Source organism: Elephas maximus, chromosome 14, assembly GCF_024166365.1.
Source record: "Elephas maximus indicus isolate mEleMax1 chromosome 14, mEleMax1 primary haplotype, whole genome shotgun sequence".
Taxonomy (NCBI): Eukaryota; Metazoa; Chordata; class Mammalia; order Proboscidea; family Elephantidae; genus Elephas; species Elephas maximus.
This window is the reverse complement of record NC_064832.1, coordinates 24503153-24527306: the sequence shown is the minus strand read 5'-3', so window position 1 is coordinate 24527306 and position 24154 is coordinate 24503153. Positions and strand designations below refer to the sequence as shown.

The 24154-nt window shown below is 39.1% G+C and overlaps 1 protein-coding gene across 1 annotated transcript in view; it reads left to right on the top strand.

Moving 5' to 3' along the window:
* The window catches only part of LOC126058277 (phosphatidylinositol 3,4,5-trisphosphate 3-phosphatase TPTE2-like), a 310242-nt gene that overhangs the window by 197277 nt on the left and 88811 nt on the right, over window positions 1-24154 (top strand). Inside the window, exons 10-11 of the mRNA XM_049853315.1 lie at window positions 2480-2530; window positions 22462-22623. Of these exons, the coding sequence (XP_049709272.1) occupies window positions 2480-2530; window positions 22462-22623 (213 nt within the window). The remainder of the gene's footprint in view (window positions 1-2479; window positions 2531-22461; window positions 22624-24154) is intronic.

Here is a 24154-nt window from a genome sequence, read left to right as displayed (position 1 = left end):
TAAAAAGCTAGAAATAGAAATATCATATGGCCCAGCAATCTTACTCCTAGAGATATATCCTAGAAAAATAAAAGCCGTCACAGGATTAGACATATGCACACCCATGTTCATTGCAGCATTATTCACAATAGCAAAAAGATGGAAACAACCTAAGGCCCATCAACAGATGAATGGAGAAACAAACTGTGGTACATACAAAAATGGAACACTAAGCAACAATAAAGAATAATGAAGAATCTGCAAAACATCTCACAACCTGGGTGAAAATGGAGGGCATTTTGCTGAGTGAAATAATCACAAAAGGACAAATACTGTGTGAGCTCCCTATTATAAAAACTCATGAAAAGGTTTATACACAAAAAGAAACAATCTTTGATGGTTACTATATTTTTTTTTTTTTTAAGGAGGGCAGGGGTGGAAAGGGAAAAACACTAACTAGGCAATAGTTAAGTGGTAACTTTGTTGAAGGATAAGACAGAACACAATACTGAGGAAGTCAGCACAACTCGCCCAAGGTACGGTCACAGAAGCTTCATAGACACATCCAAACTCCCTGAGAACCAAATTATTGGGATCAGGGCTGGAGGCCATGGTCTCGGGGAACATCTAGCTCAATTGGCATAACATAGTTTACAAAGAAAATGTTCTGCATCCTAGTTTGGTGAGTAGCGTCTGAGGTTTTAAAAGCTTGTGAACAGCCATCTGAGATACTCCACTGGTCCCACTCTGTCTAGAGAAAGGGAGAATGAAGAAAACTAAAGACACAAGGGAAAGATTAGTCCAAAAGACTAATGGATCACAACTACCACAGCCTCCACCAGACTGAGTCCAGCACAGCTAGATGGTGCTGGCTACCACCACTGGCTGCTCTGACAGGGATCACAATAGAGGGTCCCTGACAGCTGAAGAAATATGTAGAACAAAATTCCAACTCACAAAAAAAAAAAAAAGGCCAGACTTACTGGTCTGACAGAGACAGGATAAACCCCAATAGTATGGCCCCCAGACACCTTTTTAATTCAGTACTGAAGTCTCTCCTGAGATTCACCCGAAGATTAGATATGCCCATAAAACAAAACAAAACAAAACTAAATGGGCACATCAGTTCAGGGGCAAGGACGAAAACACAGGAGGGGATAGGAAAGCTGGTAATGAGAAACCCAAGATGGAGAAGGGAAGAGTCTTGACATGTGGTGGGGTTGGCAACCACTGTCACAAAGCAATATGTGTATTAATTGTTTAATGAAAAACTAATTTACTCTGTAAACCTTCATCTAAAGTACAATTTAAAAACTGTTAAAAAAAAAATAATAAACCTGCTCTGCTCCTTCTGGAGCCAGGAACCAGGGTCCCACACTAGTAATGTGGGCTACCATCTTCAAGACATCTGCTGAGTTGGGGGGAGGATAAAACATGGTCAAGTAAAAAAGCCACAAAGCTTTCCTACCAATTTTTGTTGCTTTTTTCTTGGTTCAGTGTTCACTTTGTTGCTATAAACCATTGACTGTTTTCCAGAGTTCTGACAAAGTTAGTTCCGACAGAGTTTGCTTGTATTTCAATATTTTTATAGAGTAAAGGGGTTTAGAGATGTCTACTCCACAATTTTGCTGGCATCACTCTCCCCCTCTCTATTATATTCTGAATCCCTATATATTGGATCTGCTTACAGACTCTATCCTATTTCACCATTTAACTTTCCTTTTGATTTCAGCACACCTTTTAAACATTAAGGTATAATTTACATATAATGAATTTTGTGTTGTGTGGGAGAGTTCTATGAGTTTTGGCAAATGCATGTAGTCATGTAACTACTGCCATAATGATAAAACACAGTCGTACTATACCACCAAAATTTCTCAAGTACCTTTGCCCTTGGCAATCACTGATTTATTTTCTGCTCCTATTGTTTGTCTTTTCCCAGAATGTGATATAATGGAATCAAACAGTATGTAGTCAATTGAAACTGGCTTCTTTCACTTAGCATAACACATTGAAAATCCATTCATGTTATTATATGTATACTCAGTAGCCTGTTTCTTTTTGTTGCTGTGTGTTATTCCATTATCTCTCTACACCATATTTTGATGACTTGCCTAGGATCCCACAGCTCATTAATGGGAGAGCGACATTGGAACACAGGTCTTCCAGCACTCCCTCTGCCTCCATGCTATGTTGCTTTAGTTGATGATCCCAATTTTGATGTTGCTATAAAGGTGGGTTTGAGGTTTTACAAGCAAGGAAAAGGTTATTAGATATCTAATGTTTAGTATTTTAGTCATGTATATTTATATATAGATATGGAAGTAAAAAAATGCTGCAGAAAGAAACTTTTTACAGTTATGAGTAATAACTTCTAAAGAATTTTCTTTTTAAATTACACTTATGAAGGCCTTTGTTTTTTTGATTAAATATATATGTTAGAGGAAATCTGTGCTAAATATAGAAACTAAAATTTTATTAATTTCTACTTATTTTGCAGTAGCAAGACTAAGAGAATTGTGAATTCACTTGTGTCATCCTTTTCATTCAGGTATGTGAGACTCTAAACCCATTGCTGTTGAGTGAATTCTGACTCACAGTGACGCTATAGGACAGAGTAGAACTGCTCCACAGGGTTTCCAAGGAATGGTTGGTTATTCGAACTGCCGACCTTTTGGATAGCAGCGAAGGTCTTAACCGCTGAGTCACCAGGGCTCCTTGTAAGAATCTGGAAATGGATGTAATTGAGTGTTTAATATCAATATTTTTTAAATGGGAAAGCATCTGAAAAAACAAAACAAAGCAAAAAACATTTCCAGGAGGCAGGGCCAAGATGGCAGAGTAGTCCAGACATTTTCAGTGGCCCCTCTTACAACAAACACCTGAAAAAACAAGTGAATTGATTATATATAGGACAAGCTGGGAGCCCTGAACATCAAAGGCAAAGTTAAGAAATTGGATTAAGTGGCAGGGGGAGGGAGAGATGGTTCAGAAGCAGCGAGGAGTTGCTGGACTTGACTTGGCAAGAATTGGTGCCCCTCAGGCCTGATCCCCTGGCACGACCTTGGCAGGCCTGGCAGTAGAGTTTGGGCCACGGTTTCCTTAGCCACAGAGAGCCAGCAGCACAGAGTCTACTCACGCCTCCAAAATCAGTGAAGAACAATGCTCTTGTCATAAGACAAGTGCTAGCGTCTAATTTACCATGCAGATCAAATACCTCCCCTTTCGAAAGAATCCTCTCCCATTTATCTGATGCCTCCTGCCTCTGTCCAGGCCCCAAGTCGGCTTCGGTAACAGTCGATTTCCCTGGGCCTGAGATAGATCCTGCTGTGCACCCTGAGCCATTCTCGCAGTTAGGGAGAAGGAATAAATTAACAAATAATCTGCTGGCTTCCTCAAGCTGGGAATTTAGGGCAGAAGTGGCTCCTTTCCAGGCACAAGGGACCCGCAGATTTTCAATGCCTTTCACCACTGAATGGACTCATGTAGCCCCATTTCAGCAGCTAGGCCATTGTTGTTACAGTGCAAGGGTGTATGTGCCTGAGGTCTGACTTTAACTGTTTCAGCTGTGTAGTGGAGCGGCGGGTTTTTGATGTTTGACGCCACTCTACCTATTAAGCAGGGTCCTCACCTACCCACATAAGGGACCTGAGGACTAGTGGCTCCACCCACACCACCTAGCCACCCACAACAGGTGTACAAAGATAAGTGGTGCCTCCTAGTCCTTACGGTTAAAAGCATTGGAGGCCTATGGTATGGCTGCAAAGCCCACCCTCCTGTGTGCTCTACAGAGCAAGGATGCACCTTCCTCACAGACACTCGGGGGATGTTGTCAACCCCCTGCCTTGCTCAGAGTGTGACCCCCTCCTTCTACCAGAAACTTGTACATGCACCAATCAACACTACTCCTCTATGACTATAGGCGACACCTTGCACCACACACAAGGTGACTGACTACCTAGACACCTGAGCTGGATCCATACAAGAAAAGTGAATGGACTGCTAGGCTCATATACGTGGTAGCAGCTCTAGCCATCTGGTATTGGAGCTCCAAAGGCTCCAATACTCAAGGTAGCTCACTTGAGCAGCCTATTTGGGTATATCAAAACAAAACAAAGCAAGAAGCTAGGACACAGTAAGCAAACATAAAATAAATTAATACAATAACTTATAGATGGCTCAGAAACAATGGTCAGTATTAAATCACATAAAGAAGCAGACCACGATCACTTCAACAAGCTCCCAAAAAAAGAATAAAGAAATCTTCTGGATGGAGATCTATTCCTGGAATTACCAGAGGTAGAATACAAAAGATTAATATACAGAACTCTTCAAGAGATCAGGAAGGAGATCAGGCAAAATGCAGAACAAGTCAAGGAACACACAGATAAAGCAGTCGAGGAAATTAAGATGGTTATTCAAGAGCATAACGAAAAATTTAATAGGCTGTAAGAATCTGTAGAGAGGTGGCAATCAGAAACTCAGAAGATTAACAACAAAATTTCAGAATTAGACAACTCAATAGAAGTCAGAGGAAGAGAATTGAGGAAATGGAAGCCAGAATTAGTTAGATTGAAGATAAACATGTGGCACCAATATATTAGAAAAAAAATCAGATAAAAGAATTTTAAAAAATGAAGAAAACCTAAGAATCATATGGGACTCTATAAAGAGAAATAACCTACAAGTGATTAGAGTACCAGAACAGGGAGGGAAAACAAAATATGGAGAGAATTGCTGAAGACCTGTTGGCAAAAACACCCCGAATATCATGAAAGACGAGAAGATATCTATCCAAGATGCTTATCAAACCCCACACAAGGTACATCCCAAAAGAAAGTCACCAAGGCATATTATAATCAAACTTTCCAAAACTGAAGATAAAGGGAGAATTTTAAGAGCTGCTAGGATAAATGAAAAGTCACCTACAAAGTACAGTCAATAAGAATAAGTTCGGACTACTCAGCACAAACCGTGCAGGCAAGAAGGCAATGGAATGACATACATAAATCCTTGAAGGAAAAAAAAAATTGCCAGCAAAGAATCATATATTCAGCAAAACTATCTCAAATACGAAGGCAAAATTAGGACATTTCCAGATAAACAGAAGTTTGGGGAATTGACAAAAAACAAACCAAAGCTACAAGAAATACTAAAGGGAGTCCTCTGGTTATAAAATCAGTAACGTCAGATAACAACCCAAGATTAGAACACAGGACAGAGAAACCAGGTATCATTCCAGATAGGGAAATCAACAATAAATCGAGATAAAAAAATGCTCAAAACAGGGAAACAGAGACGTCATTATGAAAAGATGACAACATTAAATCAATGAAGAGGGACTAAAAAATGTAGTTATAGGTCTTTCATATAGAGAGGAAGTTAAGGTGGTATGAAGAGATAAAAGTTTGGTTTAAACTTAGAAAAATAGGGTAAATAATAAGGTAACCACAAAGGAGACTAACAATCGTGCACATAAAAATAAAATACAAGAAAAAAATAAAGACTCAGCAAGAGCAAAATCAACGATAATGGAAAAGAGGAAAAGACAATTTAGAAAGAAAAACTACTCAGCACAAAAATTAAGTGGAAAAAAGAAACTGTCAACCACACACAAAAAAAGACATCAAAATGACAGCACTAAACTCATACCTATGCATAATTACACGGAATGTAAATAGACTAAATGGACCACTAAAGATACAGAGAGTGGGAGAATGGATAAAAAACGTGATCAGTCTATATGTTGCCTACAAGAGACACACCTTAGACTTAAACACACAAACAAACTAAAACTCATAAGGAAGAAAAAAATGTATCAAGCAAACAACAATCAAAAAAGAGTAGGAGTGGCAATACTAATTTCTGACAAAATAGACTTTAAAGTTAAATCCACCACAAAGGACAAGGAAAGACAACTATATAATAATTAAAGGGACAATATACCAGGATGATATTACCGTATTAAATATTTGCACTCCCAACGACAGGGCTTTGAGATACATAAAACAAACTCTATCAGCATTGAAAAGTGAGATAGCTCCACAATAATAATAGGAGACTTCAACACACCACTTTCAATGAGGAACAGCATCAAGAAAGAAGCCCAATAAAGACATGGAAGATCTAAATACCACAATCAACCAACTTGACTTCATACACATATACAGAACACTCCATCCAAAAGCAGACAAGTATACTTTCTTTTCCAGCCCACATGGAACATTCTCTAGAATAGACCACATATTACGTCATAAGGTCAGCAGTTCGAATCCACCAGGTGCTCCTTGGAAACTCTATGGGGCAGTTCTACTCTGTCCTATAGGGTTGCTATGAGTCAGAATCGAGTTGACGGCACTGGGGGTTTTTTATTACGTCATAAAACCAACCTTAATGAATCCAAAACATTGAAATATTACAAAGCACCTTCTCTGGCCATAAAGCCATAAAAGTAGAAATCAATAACAGAAAAGGCAAGGAAAAGAAATCAAATACATGGAAACTGAACAACACCTTGCTCAAAAATGACTGAATTATAGAAGAAATTAAAGATGAAATGAAGAAATTCATAGAATCAAATGATAGTGAAAACACTTCCTATTAGAATCTCTGGAACACAGCTAAGGCAGTCCTCAGAAGTCAATTCATAGCAATAAATGCTCACATCCAAAAAGAAGAAAGACCAAAACCAAAGAATTATCCCTATAACATAAACAAATAGGAAGAGAACAACAAAAGAAACCCTCAGGCACCAGAAGAAAGAAAATAATAAAAATTAGAGCAGAATTAAATGAAATAGAAAACAGAAAAAGAACCCAAAGAATTAAGACCAAAAGCTGGTTCTTTGAAAAGATTAACAAAATTGATAAGCCATTGGCCAGACTGACAAAAGAAAAACAGGACACAAAACAAATAACCCTATTAAGAAATGAGATGGATGATATCACAACAGAACCATCTGAAATTAAAAGAATCATATCATATTACTATGAAAAATAATACTCTAACAAACTTGAAAACCTAGAATAAATGAACAAATTTCTGGAAACACACTACTTTCCTAAATTAACACAAACAGAGGTAAAACTACTAAATAAACCCATAACAAAAGAAGAGATTGAAAGGTAATTTAAAAACTCCCCCCCCCACCCCCGCCAAAAAAAAAAAAAACCTCTGGCCCCGACGGCTTCACTGGAGACTTTTATCAAACTTTCAGAGAAGAGTTAGCACTAATATTACTAAAGGTATTTCAGAGCATAGAAAAGGATGGAATACTCCCAAACTCATTCTATGAAGCCGGCATTTCCCTGATACCAAAACCAGGTAAAGACACCACACAAAAAAGAAAAATACAGAACTATTTCCCTCATGAACTTAGATGCGAAATCCTCAACAAAATTCCAGCCAAAAGAATTCAACAACATATCAGAAAAACAATTCACCATTACCAAGTGGGATTCATACCAGGTACACAGGGATGGTTCAACACTAGAAAAACAATCAATGTAATCCATCACATAAATAAAAGAAAGGACGAGAGCCACATGATCTTATCAATTGATGCAGAAAAGGCATTTGACAAAGTCCGACACCAATTCATGATAAAAACTCTCAGCAAAATAGGAATAGAAGGGAAATTCCTCAACATAATAAAGGGCATTTATACAAAGCCAACAGCCAACATCATCATGGAGAGAGTCTGAAAGCATTCCCCTTGAGAACGGGAACCAGACAAGGATGCCCTTTATTCAACATTGTGCTGGAGGTCCTAGCCAGAGCAATTAGGCTAGATAAAGAAATAAAGAGCATCCAGATTGGTAAGGAAGAAGTAAAAGTATCTCTATCTGCAGATGACATAATCTTAAATCTTAGACACAGAAAACCCTGAAGAATCCTCAGGAAAGCTACTGAAACTAATAGAAAAGTTCAGCAGATTATCAGGATACAAAATAAAAATTAGTTGGATTCCTCTACACCAACAAAGAGAATGTCGAAGAGGAAATTACCAAATGAATACCACTTACAATAGCCCCCAAGAAAATAAAATACTTTGGAATAAATCTAACCAGAGACATAAAAGACCTACACAAAGAAAACTACAAGACACTACTGCAAGAAACCAAAAGAGACTTCATAAATGGAAAAACATACCTTGCTCATGGACAGCAAGACTCAACGTCGTAAAAATTTCTATTCTACCCAAAGCAATCTATAGATACAGAGCAACCCCAATCCAAATACCAATGACATTTTTTAATGAGATGAGAAACAAATCACCAACTTCATGTGGAAGGGAAAGAGGCCCCAGATAAGTAAAGCATTACTGAAAAAGAACAGAGTGGGAGGCCTCATACTACCTGCTTTAAGAACCTATTATAATGCCACAGTAGTCAAAACAGTCCGGTACTGGTATAACAACAGATACATAGACCAGTGGAACAGAAATGAGAATCCAGACATAAATGCATCCACATATGAGCAGCTGATGTTTGACAAAGGCCCAAAATCTGTTAAATGGGGAAAAGACAATTCTCTTTAACAAATGGTGCTGGCATAAGTTGATATCCATCTGCAAAAAAATGAAACAAGACCCATACCTCACACCATGCACAAAAACGAACTCAAAATGGATCAAAGACCTAAATAAAAAATCTAAAACGATAAAGGTTGTGGAAGAAAAAATAGGAGCCCTAATACATGGCATAAACAGTATACAAAACATTGCTAATAATGAACAAACACCAGAGGAGAAACTAGATAACTGGGAGCTCCTAAAAATCAAACACCTATGCTTATCCAAAGACTTCACCAAAAGAGTAAAAAGATTACCTACAGACTGGGAAAAAGTTTTTGGCTATGACAGTTCCAGTCAGAATCTGATCTCTAAAATCTACATGATGCTGCGAAAACTCTACAACTAAAAGACAAATAACCCAATTAAAAAAGGGGCAAAGGATATGAACAGGCGCTTCACCAAAGAAGACATTCAGGCCGGTAACAGACACATGAGGAAATGCTTACAATCTTTAGCCATTAGAGAAATGCAAATCAAAACTACAGTGAGATACCATCTCACCCCAACAAGGCTGGGATGAATCCAAAAACACAAAATAATAAATGTTGGCAAGGTTGTGGTCAGATCGAAACACTTATACACTGCTGGTGGGAAGGTAAAATGGTACAACCACTTTGGAAATTGATTTGATGCTTCCTCAAAAAGTTAGAAATAGGAGAGCCAAGATGGCGGAATAGACAGACGCTTCTTTCGAGCCCCCTTTGCAACAAAGACCTGAAAAAACAAGTGAAACGAGTATATTGGTGACAAGCAGGGAGCCCTGAGCATGAAAGGCAAGCTTAGACAACAAACAGAGGAGCAGGGGAGGAACAGACCGTTCAGAAGTGGAGAGGAGTTACTAGACCTGAATAACGGGGAGCCCTCAGGCACCATTCCAAGAGTGGTGGCGGTGGCGGCGGTAGCGGCAGCAGGCTGGTACTAGCGTTTGGCTGCAGCTTCCTCAGGGAGAAGCAGCCAGCCACACAACCCACTCACACCTCTGGAACCTGAGGAGAAGTGCGCTCTCAGCAAAAGCTAAGTACTTGCGTATATTTTACTGTACCCCAACCACCCCCAAGCAGGCTTCAGCGGATGAATCCCTGGGCTTGAGATAGACCTTGGTGAGCACCCAGAGCCATCCTCTCGGCCTTGGGGAAGGAAAAAATTTGCCACTGGGGGGAAAAGATAATTTGCTAGCTCCATTAACCATGGAGCTCAGGACAGAAGTGGCTCCTGAGGCATAAGCCGTCCGTGGACCTTAAGCACCTTTCCCTTCTGCATGGACCTGTGTGGACCTATTTCAGGAGAATAGGCCCTTGTTGGCAAACTCCAACCATTTCAGCGGTGCGGTGGAGAGGTGGGTGTTTGATGTTTGCCATTGCTTTGCCTATTAAATAAAGTCCTCACCTACCCAAAACAGGGACCTAAGGACTGTTAGGTCCACTCAGTTCACCCAGCCACCCATGACAGGGGTCCAAAGATAACCGGTACCTCCCAGTCCTTACAACGAAAAACTCTGGGTGCCCATGGTCCCTCTGCAGAACCCACCCACCAGCACGCTCTAGGAAACAGAGACGCGTTTTCCTCAGAGACACTTGGGGTTCGGTTCTCGGCCCCCTGCCTTGTTCAGAGCGTGACCCCCTGCTGCAATCACATACCGGTATATACGCCAATCACCCCTGCCCCTCTAAGACTGTAGGACAGAGCCTGTACCACACACTTGATATCAGCTACCTGGAAACCTGAGCTGAGTTCATACAAGAAAACTGATGGACTCCTAGACTGATATACCTGTTAATAGCTCTAGTCAGCTAGGGACAGGACACCAGAGCTCCAAAGGCAAAAATAATCAAGCTAGCTCACTCAAGCAACCCATAGGGGTGTACCAAAACAAAACAAAGCAAGCAGCTACGACACAGTAAGCAAGCATAAACTAATTCAATTACTTATAGATGGCTCAGAGACAACAGTCAATATCAAGTCACATAAAGAAACAGGCCATGATCACCTCAAAAGTTTCTCAAAACAAAGAATCCAGGGATCTTCTAGATGAAAGCGCATTCCTGGAATTACCAGATGCAGAATACAAAAGTTTAATATACAGAACCGTTCAAGACATCAGGAAGGAAATGAGGCAATATGCAGAGCAAGCCAAAGAACACACAGATAAAGCAACTGAAGAAATTGGAAAGATTACTCAGGAACATAATGAAAAGTTTAATAAGCTGGAAAAACCCATAGACAGACAGCAATCAGAAATTCAGAAGATTAACAATAAAATTACAGAATTAGATAACTCAATAGAAAGTCAGAGGAGCAGAACTGAGCAACTAGAAGCTAGAATTTCTGAACTCGAAGATAAATCACTTGGCACTAATATATTTGAAGAAAAATCAGATAAAAGAATTAAAAAAAAATGAAGAAACCTTAAGAATCACGTGGGACTCTATCAAGAGAAATAACCTACTAGTGATTGGAGTACTGGAAAAGGGAGGGATAGCAGAAAATATAGAGAAAATTGTTGAGGATTTGTTGGCAGAAAACTTCCCTGATCTTGTGAAAGATGAGACGATATCTATCCAAGCTGCTCATCGAACTCCACATAAGGCAGATGTTAAAAGAAAGTCACCAAGACATATTATAATCAAACTTGTCAAAACCAAAGATAAAGAGACAATCATAAGAGCAGCGAGGGATAAAAGAAAAGTCACCTACAAAGGAGAGCCAATAAGAATAAGCTTGGACTACTCGGCAGAAACCATGAAGGCAAGAAGGCAATGGGATGACATATTTTAAAAATTGAAGGACAAAAAAAATTGACTACCAAGAATCATATATCCATCGAAATTGTCTCTTAAATATGAAGGTGAAATTAAGACAATTCCAGATAAACACAAGTTTAAGGAATTCGTAAAAACCTAACCAAAACTACAAGAAATACTAAAGGGAGTTCTTTGGTTAGAAAATCAATAATATCAGGTATCAACCCAAGACTAGAACACTGGGCAGAGCAACCAGAAGTCAACCCAGACAGGGAAGTCCAAAAAAAACAAAGCAAGATTATATATATATATATATAAAAAAAAGCCCAACACAGGGTAACGGCAATGTTATTATATAAAACAAGACAACATTAAAATAATAAAGAGAGACTAAGAAATGTAATCATACACCTTCCATATGGAGAGGAAGATAAGGTGATACAAAAAAATAAAAGTTAGTTTTAAATTTAGAAAAATAGGGGTAAATAATAAGGTAACCACAAAGGAGACAAACTATCCTACTCATCAAAATAAAATACAAGGGAAAAATACAGACTCGGCAGAAACAAAATCAACAACAACAAATATGAGGAAAGGACAATATGTAAAGAAAATCTACTCAGCACATAAAATCAAGTGGGAAAAAGAAGCTGTCAAGACACAAAAAAAGACATCAAAATGATAGCATTAAGTTCATACCTATCCATAATTACCCTGAAGGTAAATAGACTAAATGCACCAATAAAGAGACAGAGAGTGGCAGAATGGATTTAAAAAAAGATCCATCTATATGTTGCCTACAAGAGACACACCTTAGACTTAGAGACACAAACTAAAACTCAAAGGATGGAAAAAATATATATCAAGCAAACAACAATCAAAAAAGAGTAGGAGTGGCAATATTAATTTCTGACAAAATACACTGTAAAGTTAAATCTATCAGAAAGGATAAGGAAGGACACTATCTAATGATTAAAGGGACAATACACCAAGAAGATATAACCATATTAAATATTTATGCACCCAATGACAGGGCTGCAAGATACATAAAACAAACTCTATCAGCATTGAAAAGTGAGATAGACAACTCCACAATAATACTAGGAGACTTCAACACACCACTTTCAATGAAGAACAGGACATCCAGAAAGAAGCTCAATAAAGACACAGAAGATCTAAATGCCACAATCAACCAACTTGACCTCGTAGACATATACAGAACACTCCACCCAACAGCAACCAACTATACTTTCTTTTCTAGTGCACATGGAACATTCTCTAGAATAGACCACATATTAGGTCATAAAGCAAGCCTTAGCAGAGTCCAAAGTATTGAAATATTACAAAGCATCTTCTCTGACCATAAGGCCGTAAAAGTGGAGATCAATAACAGGAAAAGCAGGAAAAAAAATCAAATACTTCGAAACTGAACAATACCCTGCTCGAAAAAGACTGGATTATAGATGACATTAGGGATGGAACAAAGAAATTCATAGAATTCAATGAGAATGAAAACACTTCCTATCAGAACCTTTGGGACACAGCAAAAGCAGTGCTTAGGGGCCAATTTATATCAATAAATGCACACATCCAAAAAGAAGAAAGGGCCAAAATCAAAGAGTTATCCCTACAACTTCAACAAATAGAAAGAGAGCAACAAAAGTAACCCACAGGCACCAGAAGAAAACAAATAATAAAAATTAGAGCTGAACTAAATGAAATAGACAACAGAAAAACAATTGAAAGAATTAACAAGACCAAAAGCTGTTTTTTTGAAAAACTCAACAAAACTGATAAACTGCTGGCCAAACTGAGAAAAGAAAAACACGAGACGAAGCAAATAACCGGAATAAGAAATGAGTTGGGCGATATTACAACAGACCCAACTGAAATTAAAAGAATCGTATCAGATTACTATGAAAAACTTTACTCAAATTTGAAAACCTAGGAGAAATGAGCCCCACGTGTCTGTCAGTTTGTCATACTGTGAGGGCTTGTATGTTGCTGTGTTGCTGGATGCTATGCCACCGCTATTCAGATACCAGCAGGGTCACCCATGGAGGACAGGTTTCAGCTGAGCTTCCAGACTAAGACAGACTAGGAAGAAGGACCCGGCAGTCTACTTCTGAGAAGCATTAGTCAGTGAAAACCCTACGAATAGCAGTAGAACATTGTCTGATATAGTGCTGGAAGATGAGACCCCCAGGTTGGAAGGCGCTCAAAAGATGACTGGGGAAAAGCTGCCTCCTCAAGGTAGACTCAACCTTAATGACGTGAATGGAGTTAAGTTTCTGGGGCCTCCATTTGCTGATGTGGCACGACTCAAAATGAGAACAAACAGCTGCAAACATCCATTAATAATCGGAACCTGGAAAGTACGAAGTATGAATCTAGGAAAATTGGAAATCATCAAAAATGAAATGGAATGCATAAACATCAATATCCTAGGCATTAGTGACTTGAAATGGACTGGTATTGGCCATTTTGAATTGGACAATCATGTAGTCTACTATGCTGGGAATGACAACTTGAACAGGAATGGTGTTGCATTCATCGTCAAAAAGAACATTTCAAAATCCTGAAGCACAACACTGTCACTGGTAGGATAATATTCATACGCCTACAAGGAAGACCAGTTAATACGACTATTACTCAAATTTATGCACCAAGCACTAGGGCCAAAGATGAAGAAATAGAAGATTTTTATCAGCTACTACAGTCTGAAATTGATCGGACATGCAATCAAGATGCATTGATAATTACTGGCGATTGGAATGCAAAAGTTGGAAACGAAGAAGGATCAATAGTTGGAAAATATGGCCTTGGTGACAGAAACAATCCCGGAGATTGAATGATAGAATTTTGCAAGACCAATGACATCTTCATTGCAAATACCTTCTTTCACCAAAGTAAACGGCGACTATACACATGGACCTCGCCAGATGCAACACACAGAAATCAAATTGACTACATCTGTGGAAAGAGACGATGGAAAAGCTCCATATCAGTCAGAACAAGGCCAGGGGCCGACTGTGGAACAGACCATCAATTGCTCATATGCAAGTTCAAGCTGAAACTGAAGAAGATCAGTGCAAGTCCACGAGAGCCAAAATATGACCTTGAGTATATCCCATCTGAATTTAGAGACCATCTGAAGAATAGATTTGACGCATCGAACACTGGTGAACGAAGACCGGATGAGTTGTGGAATGACATCAAGGACATCAACCATGAAGAAAACAAGAGGTCAGTGAAAAGACAGGAAAGAAAGAAAAGACCAAGATGGATGTCAAATGAGACTCTGAAACTTGCTCTTGAGAGTCAAGCAACTAAAGCCAAAGGAAGAATTGACGAAGTAAAAGAACCGAACAGGAGATTTCAAAGGGCCTCTCGAGAAGACAAAGTAAAGTATTATAATGACATGTGCAAAGAGCTGGAGATGGAAAACCAAAAGGGAAGAATACGCTCGGCGTTTCTCAAGCTGAAGGAACTGAAGAAAAAATTCAAGCCTCGAGTTGCAATAGTGAGGGATTCCATGGGGAAAATATTAAATGATGCAGGAAGCATCACAAGAAGATGAAAGGAATACACAGAGTCATTATACCAAAAAGAATTAGTTGATATTCAACCATTTCAACAGGTGACATATGATCAAGAACAGATGGTATTGAAGGAAGAATTCCAAGCTGCTTTGAAGGCATTGGTGAAAAACGAGGCTCCAGGAATGGATGGAATATCAATTGAGATGTTTCAACAAACAGATGCAGAGCTAGCGGTGCTCACTCGTCTATGCCAAGAAATATGAAAGACAGCTTCCTGGCCAACTGACTGGAAGAGATCCATATTTATCAAGAAAGGTGATCCAACCAAATGTGGAAATTATAGAACAATATCGTTAATATTACATGCAAGCAGAATTTAGCTGAAGATCATTCAAAAATGGCTGCAGCAGTATATCAACAGGGAACTGCCAGAAATTCAGGCTGGTTTCAGAAGACGATGTGGAACCAGGGATATCATTGCTGATGTCAGATGGATCCTGGCTGAAAGCAGAGAATACCAGAAGGCTGTTTACCTGTGTTTTATTGACTATGCAAAGGCATTCGACTGTGTGGATCATAACAAACTATAGACAACACTGAGAAGAATGGGAATTCCAGAACACTTAACTGTGCTCATGAGGAACCTTTACATAGATCCAGAGGCATTTGTTGGGACAGAACAAGTGGATACTGATTGGTTTAAAGTCAGGAAAGGTGTGCGTCAGGGTTGTATTTTTTCACCGTACCTATTTAACCTGTATGCTGAACAAATAATCTAAGAAGCTGGACTATATGAAGAAGAACAGGGCATCAGGATTGGAGGAAGACTCATTAACAACCTGAGTTATGCAGATGACACAACCTTCTTGCTGAAAGTGAAGAGGACTTGAAGCACTTACTAATGAAGATCAAAGCCCACAGCCTTCAGTATGGATTACACATCAACATAAAGAAAACAAAAATCCTCACAGCTGGACCAAAGAGCAACATCATGATAAACGGAGAAAAGATTGAAGTTGTCAAGGATTTCATTTTACTTGGATCCACAATCAACAGCCATGGAAGTATCAGTCAAGAAATCAAAAGACGCATTGCATTGGGCAAATGTGCTGCAAAGGACCTCTTCAAACCGTTGAAGAGCAAAGATGTCACCCTGAAGACTAAAGTGCGCCTGACCCAAACCATGGTATTTTCAATCGCATCATATGCATGTGAAAGCTGGACAATGAATAAGGCACACCGAAGAAGAGTTGATGCCTTTGAATTGTGGTGTGGACGAAGAATATTGAATATAGCATGGACTGCCAAAAGAACAAACAAATCTGTTTTGGAAGAAGTGTGCCAGAATGCTCCTTAGAGGCAAGGGTGGTGAGACTGAGTCTTACATACTTTGGACATGTTGTCTGGAGGGATCAGTCCCTGGAGAAGGACAACATGCTTGGCAGAGTACAGCGTCAGCTGAAAAGAGGAAGACCCTCAACGAGGTGGATTGACACAGTGGCTGCAACAATGAGCTCAAGCATAACAACGATTGTAAGGATGGCGCAGGACCGGGCAGCGTTTCGTTCTGTTGTGCATAGGGTCACTATGAGTCTAAAAGGACTTGACAGCACCTAACAGCAACAACAAGGAGAAATGGATGAATTCCTAGAAACACACTACCTACCTAAACTAACACAAACACAGGTAAAACAAGTAAATGGACCATAACAAAAGAGATTGAAAGGTAATAAAAAATCTCCCAACAAAAGAAAGCCCTGGTTCAGACGGCTTCACTGCAGAGTTCTACCAAACTTTCACAGAAGAGTTAACACCACTACTACTAAAGGTATTTCAGAGCATAGAAAACGACGGAACACTACCAAACTCATTCTATGAAGCCATCATATCCCTGATACCAAAACCAGGTAAAGACACCACAAGAAAAGAAAATTATAGACCTATATCCCTCATGAATGTAGATGCAAAAATTCTCAACAAAATTCCAGCCAATAGGATTCTACAACATATCGAAGAAATAATTCACCATGACCAAGTGGGATTCAGGGATCATTCAACATTAGAAAAACAATTAATGTAATCCGCCACATAAATAAAACAAAAGACAAGAATCACATGATTTTATCAATTGATGCAGAAAAGGCACTTGACAAAGTTCAACACTCATTCATGATAAAAACTCTTAGCAAAATAGGAATAGAAGGAAAATTTCTCAACATAATAAAGGGCATTTATACAAAGCCAACAGCCAACATCACCCTAAATGGAGAGAGCCTGAAAACATTCCCACTGAGATCAGGAACCAGACAATGATGCCGTTTGTTCCCACTCTTATTCAACGTTGTGCTGGATGTCCTAGCCAGAGCAATTAGGCTCGATAAAGAAATAAAGCACATCCAGATTGGCAAGGAAGAAGTAAAAGTATCTCTATTTACAGATGCCATGATCTTATACACAGGAAACCCTAAGGAATCCTCCAGAAAACTACTGAAACTAATAGAAGAGTTCAGCAGAGTATCGGGATACAAGATAAACATATAAAAATCAGTGGGATTCCTCTACACCAACAAAAAGAACATCGAAGAGGAAATCACCAAATCAATGCCATTTACATTAGCCCCAAGAAGATAAAATACTTAGGAATAAATCTTACCAGAGAGGTAACAGACTTATACAAAGAAAACTAGAGTACACTTCTGCAAGAAACCCAAAGAGACTTACATAAGTGGAAAAACATATCTTACTCGTGGATAGGAAGACTTAACATCATAAAAATGTCTATTCTACCAAAACCAATCTATACATTTAGTGCAATTCTGATCTAAATCCCAACCACATTCTTTAATGAGTTGGAGAAACAAATCACCAATTTCATATGGAAGAGAAAGAGGCCCCGGATAAATAAGGCATTACTGAAAAAGAAGAACAAAGTGGGAGGCCTTACTTTACCTGATTTTAGAACCTATTATACTGCCACAGTACTCAAAACAGCCTGGTACTGGTACAACAACAGATACATTGACCAATGGAACAGAAATGAGAATCCAGACATAAATCCATCCACATATGAGCAGTTGATACTTCACAAAGGCCCCAAAACAGTTAAATGGGGAAAAGACAGTCTTTTTAACAAATGGTACTGCCATAACTGGATATCCACCTGCAGAAAAATGAAACAAGACCCATACCTCACTCCATGCAGAAAAGCTAACTCAAAATGGATCAAAGACCTAAATATAAAATCTAATATGATAAAGATCATGGAAGAAAAAACAGGGACAACGTTAGGAGCCCTAATACATGGCATGAACAGTATACAAAAGATTATAAAGAATGTAGAAGAAAAACTAGATAACTGGGAGTTCCTAAAAATCAAACACCTATGCTCATCCAAAGACTTCACCAAAAAAGTGAAGAGACTACCTACAGACTGGGAAAAAGTTTTTAGCTATGACATTTCTGATCAGCGCCTGATGTCTAAAATCTACATGATATTGCAAAAGCTCAACTACGAAAAGACAAATAACCCAACTAAAAAATGGGCAAAAGATATGAATAGACACTTCACTAAAGAAGACATTCAGGTAGCTAACAGATATATGAGGAAATGCTCATATATCATTAGCCACTAGAGAAATGCAGATCAAAACTACAATGAGATTTCATCTCACTCCAACAAGGCTGGCATTAATCCAAAAAACACAAAATAATAAATGGTGGAGAGGCTGCGGAGAGATTGGAACACTTACGCACTGCTGGTGGGAATGTCAAATGGTACAACCACTTTGGAAATCGATTTGGCGCTTCCTTAAAAAGCTAGAAATAGAACTACCATATGATCCAGCAATCCCACTCCTTGGAATATATCCTAGAGAAATAAATAAGAGCCTTTACACAAACAGATATATGCTCACCCATGTTTATTGCAGCACTGCTTACAATAGCAAAAAGATGGAAGCAACCAAGGTGCCCATCAATGGAAGAATGAACAAATAAATTATGGTATATGCACACAATGGAATACTACGCATTGATAAAGAACAGTGAGGAATCTGTGAAACATTTCATAACATGGAGGAACCTGGAAGGCATTATGATGAGTGAAATTAGTCAGTTGCAAAAGGACCAATATTGTATAAGACCACTATTATAAGAACTTGAAAAATAGTTTAAACTGAGAAGAAAACACCCTTTTGTGGTTATGAGAGGGGGGCGGGAGGGAGGGTGGGAGAGGAGTATTCACTAATTAGATGGTAGATAAGAACTACTTTAGGTGAAAGGACAGATAACACACAGTACAGGGGAGGTCAGCACAATTGTTCTCAATCAAAAGCAAAGCAGTTTCCTGAATAAACTGAATGCTTTGAAGGCCAGCATAGCAGGGGCAGGGGTCTGGGGATCCTGGTTTCAGGGGACATCTAATTCAATTGGCATAATAAAATGTATTAAGAAAACATTCTGCATCCCACTTTGAAGAGTGGCACCTGGGGTCTTAAACGCTAGTAAGCAGCCATCTACGATGCATTGATTGGTCTTAACCCACCTGGCTCAAAGGAGAATGAAGAACACCAAGGACACAGGGTGATTACGAGCCCAGGAGACAGAAAGGGCCACATGAACCAGTGACTACATCATCCTGAGACCAGAAGAACTAGATAGTGCCCGGCTACAACTGATGACTGCCCTGACAGGGAACACAACAGAGAACCCTTGAGGGAGCAGGAAAGCAGTGAGATGCAGACCACAAATTCTCATAAGACTAAACTTAATGGTCTGACTGAGACTAGAAGGATGCCAGTGGTCATGGCCCCCAGGCCTTCTGTTGTCCCAGGATAGGAACCATTCCTGAAGCCAACTCTTCAGACATGGATTGGATTGGACAATGGGTTGGAGAGGGATGGTGGTGAGGTGGACACTTGAGCCTATGTAGGCATCTCCTGCCTGGAGGGGAGATGAGAGGGTGGAGGGGGTTAGAAGCTGGCGAAATGGACACAAAAAGAGAGAGTGGAGGGAGAGAGCAGCCTGTCTCATTAAGAGGGAGTGTAATTGGGAGTGTGTAGCGGGGTGTATATGGGTTTTTGTGTGAGAGACTGACTTGATTTGTAAACTTTCACGTAAAGCACAATAAAAATTATTTTAAAAAAAACCCTAGAAATAGAACTACCATATGATCCAGCAATTCTGCTCCTTGCAATATATCATAGAGAAATAAGAGCCTTCGCACCAAATGATATATGCACACCCATGATCATTGCAGCACTGTTTACAATAGCAAGAAGATGGAAGCAACTAAGGTGCCCATCAATGGATGGATGGAGAAATAAGTTGTGGTATAGTCACACAATGGAATACTAGCCAACAGTTCAGAACAACGATGAACTCATGAAACATCTCATAACATGGAGGAATCTAGAAGGCATTATGCTGAGTGAAATTTGTTAGTTGTAAAAGGACAAATATTGTATGAGGCCACTATTATAAGAACCCAAGGAAAAGTTTAAACACAGAAGAAAATAGTCTTTGATGGTTACTGGGGTGAGGAGGGAGGGAGAGGGGCAATTCACTAATTAGATAGTAGGCAAAAACTATTTTAGGTGAAGGGAAAGACAACACACAATACAGGAGAGGTCAGCACAACTGGACTAAACCAAAAGCAAGGAAGTTTCCTGAATACAACAGAACACTAAGAAGGCCAGAGTAGCAGGGACGGGGGCCTGGAGACCATGGTTTCAGAGGACATCTAGGTCTATTTGTATAACAGAATATATTAAGAATACACTCTGCATCCCACTTTGGTGTGTGGCATCTGGGGTCTTAAACGCTAGCAAGTGGCCATCTAAGATGCATCAGTTGGTCTCAACCCTCTTGGAGCAAAGAGAATGAAGAACGCCAAAGACATAAAGTAAAAATGAGCCCAAGAGACAGACAGGGCCACATAGAGACTCCATCAGCCTGAGACCAGGAAAAGTAGATAATGCCTGACTAGCACCGATGACTGACCTGACAGGGAACACAACAGAGATTCCCTGATGGAGCAGGAAAACAGTGGGATGCAGATCTCAAATTCTCCTAAAAAGTCTATATTTAATGGTCTAAGACTGGAGGGACCCTTTGTTAGCCCAAGACTGGAAACATTCCCGAAGCCAACTCTTTAGACAGGGATTGCACTGGACTGTAAGACAGAAAATGATACTGGTGGGGAGTGACCTTCTTGGCTCAAGTAGACACATAAGATTACATTGGCAACTTCTTTCTGGAGGTGAGATGAGAAGGCAGAGGGCTCAGGAGCTGGTTGAATGGACACATGGAATACAGGGTGGAGAGGACAAGTGTGCTGTCTCATTACGGGGAGAGCTGCTAGGAGTACATAGCAAGGTGTGTGTAAGTTTTTGTATGAGAGACTGACATGATTTGTAAACTTTCACTTAAAGCACAATAAATTTAAAAAAAATTTTCCAATCTACACTTTCAGTATGTTGCAGTTCGTGTGCCCCATTTAACTTAATCTGATTTTCTTGGAGTTTTTGTTTAAACTGGACATTGAGACATGCAAAGAAATGGCATTTCCCTAAATCTAATAGCAACATATTAATATAAATTTTCTTAACTTGTGAAAGTAAAAATAATGAAACATGAATTCAAAAATTGTGCAATTCTATTTTATCAAACACCCTATAGATCTAGAATTTACCCCTTAATTCTAGAAACATTCTATTTTCACTTCTCCACAATAGAGTATGATTTCATACCATGATACACATTCACATAATATAATTGCTTCCTTTTAAATTTATAATATTTTAATATCAGTTGCAACTGTAAAATAGTTCTTTGAAGACTAATAGATTATGCAAATAGTATAACCAATTTTATGCAGAACATATTTAAAATATGGAAGAGAATGGCTGAGGAAGTACTTTAAAGTCAAATTGTGTGAAAATTTATGGAAATGAATTCCTTCTATGTGCCCTTCACTGTTCTAGAAGCACCTGTGAATATGTAATTATATCCTTTTTTAAAATCTCACTGATATACAACATTACTGATGAAAGTGGTCTTTTAAAGGGTTATGTTAGATCATGCATTCTTTTGGTTTATAAACAGAGGCATGATGTTTTAACTCAGCTTGCCTGTTCTATCTTGGACCGTAGATCTACTGTGTCTAATACAAAGGGCATTATCATATATTTTGAAGTGGTTTGGTGAGAATAAAATTTTTCCCCCTAACAACTGCTTCTACTGGGTGAAAACTGAGTAATTTTTTTTTTTGGAGATTCTAAGAACATGCAGTTCTCCCTACAACTGGACAGTTTAATCCTATGATATCTGATCATTGGCCTAAATATAGCCTAACAACCAATTGCCATTGAGTTGACTCCGACTCATGGAGACCCCACGTGAGTCAGAGTAGAGCTGCTCTCCAGAGAGCTTTCAATGGCTGATAGTTTGAAAATAGATTGCCAGACCTTTCTTCCGAGGAGCTTTTGGGTGGGCTTGGACCTCCAACCTTTCTATTAGTAGCCAAGCACATTTATCATTTGCACCAGCCAGGAACTCCATAGTCTATTCATAGAGGTGCAAATCCTTTTATCTTTAATTAATTAATTAATTATGTCTGTTTTAGAGTATTTGGAGTCTTGCTGGTTTTTGTGGATGTGTCTCTGGTCCTTACGGGCCTAATTTTCACTGACAGCTCACAGATGGTTTCTTTGAAATATGGTTCAATTTCTTTAGCAATTGCTGTATTTTTCCTCATGGACGTTTTTCTTCGAGTATATGTAGAAGGGTAAGTTTGATTTACTTTTTATGCATAAAGCAATTTTGTATTGCTATAAGAAGCATCCCAAAATAATTACCAGGTGAACCCAATCAAACACGTCCCTCTTTACCAAAATAATTCTCTTCAAATGCATGACCCAAGGAGAAGCAATGGTCCAAATCCCAACTTTTCATAGCTGTGGCTTTAATAGTATTAACATTGCAACTGGCACTCCAGTCTCCAACAATGTATTCCAGATTATTCCTATGCTAGATAAAGCTTAAACGCCTTTCGATATGGGGCACGGCAGCTGATGTGCCTACCTGCACCTTAATAAGAGGAACATAAGGTGAAGTCACATCTGTCAGTTTATTGTACTGTGGGGGCTTGCATGTTACTGTGATGCTGGAAGCTTTGACACTGGTATTCAATATCAGCAGGGTCACCCATGGTGGACAGGTTTCAGCTGAGCTTCTAGTCTAAGACAGATTAGGGAGAAGGACCTGGCAGACTACTTCTGAAAAGAATTAACCAGTGAAAACCTTATGAATAGCAGCAGAACATTGTCTGATATAGTTCCAGAAAATGAGCCCCTCAGGTTGGAAGTCACTCGAAATACGACTGGGAAAGAGCTGCCTCCTCAAAGTAGAGTAGACCTTAATGATGTGGATGGAGTCGAGCTTTCTGGAACTCATTTGTTGATGTAGCATGACTCAAAATGAGAAGAAACAGGCAAACATCCATTAATAATTGGGACATGGAATGTACCAAGTATGAATCTGGAGAAATTGGAAATTTTCAGAAAAGAAGTGAAATGCATAAAGATTGGTATGCTAGGCACTAGTACGCTGAAATGGACTGGTATTGGCCACTTTGAATCGGACAATTATATGGTTTACTATGCCGGGAATGACAAATTGAAGAGGAATGGCATCACATTCATAGTAAAAAAGAACAAGATCTATCCTGAAATATAATACCGTCAGCGATAGGATAATATCCATACACCTACAAAGAAGACCAGTTAATATGACTATGATTCAAATTTACACACCAATGCCAAAAATGAGGAAATAGAAGATTTTTACCAACTTCTACAGTCTGAAATAGATCAAACATGCATTCAAGATGCATTGATAATTACTGGTGATTCGAATGTGAAAGTCGGAAACAAAGAAGGATGGGTAGTTAGAAAATCCAGCCTTGGTGGTAGAAATGATGCCAGAGATCTCATGTTAGAATTTTGCAAGACCGAAGACTTCTTTATTGCAAATACCTTTTTTCACCAACATAAATGGTGACTATACGCATGGATCTCTCTGGGTGGAAAACACAGGAATCAAATTAACTACATCAGTGGAAAGAGATAATGGAAAAGCTCAGCATCATCAGTCAGAACAAGGGCAGGGCCCAACTGTGGAATAGATCATCAGTTGCTCATATGCAAATTAAAGTAAAAACTGAAGAAAATTAGAACAAGTCCACAAAAGCCAAAGCACGACCTTGAGTATATCCCAACTGAATTTAGAGATCATCTTAAGAATAGACTTGATGCATT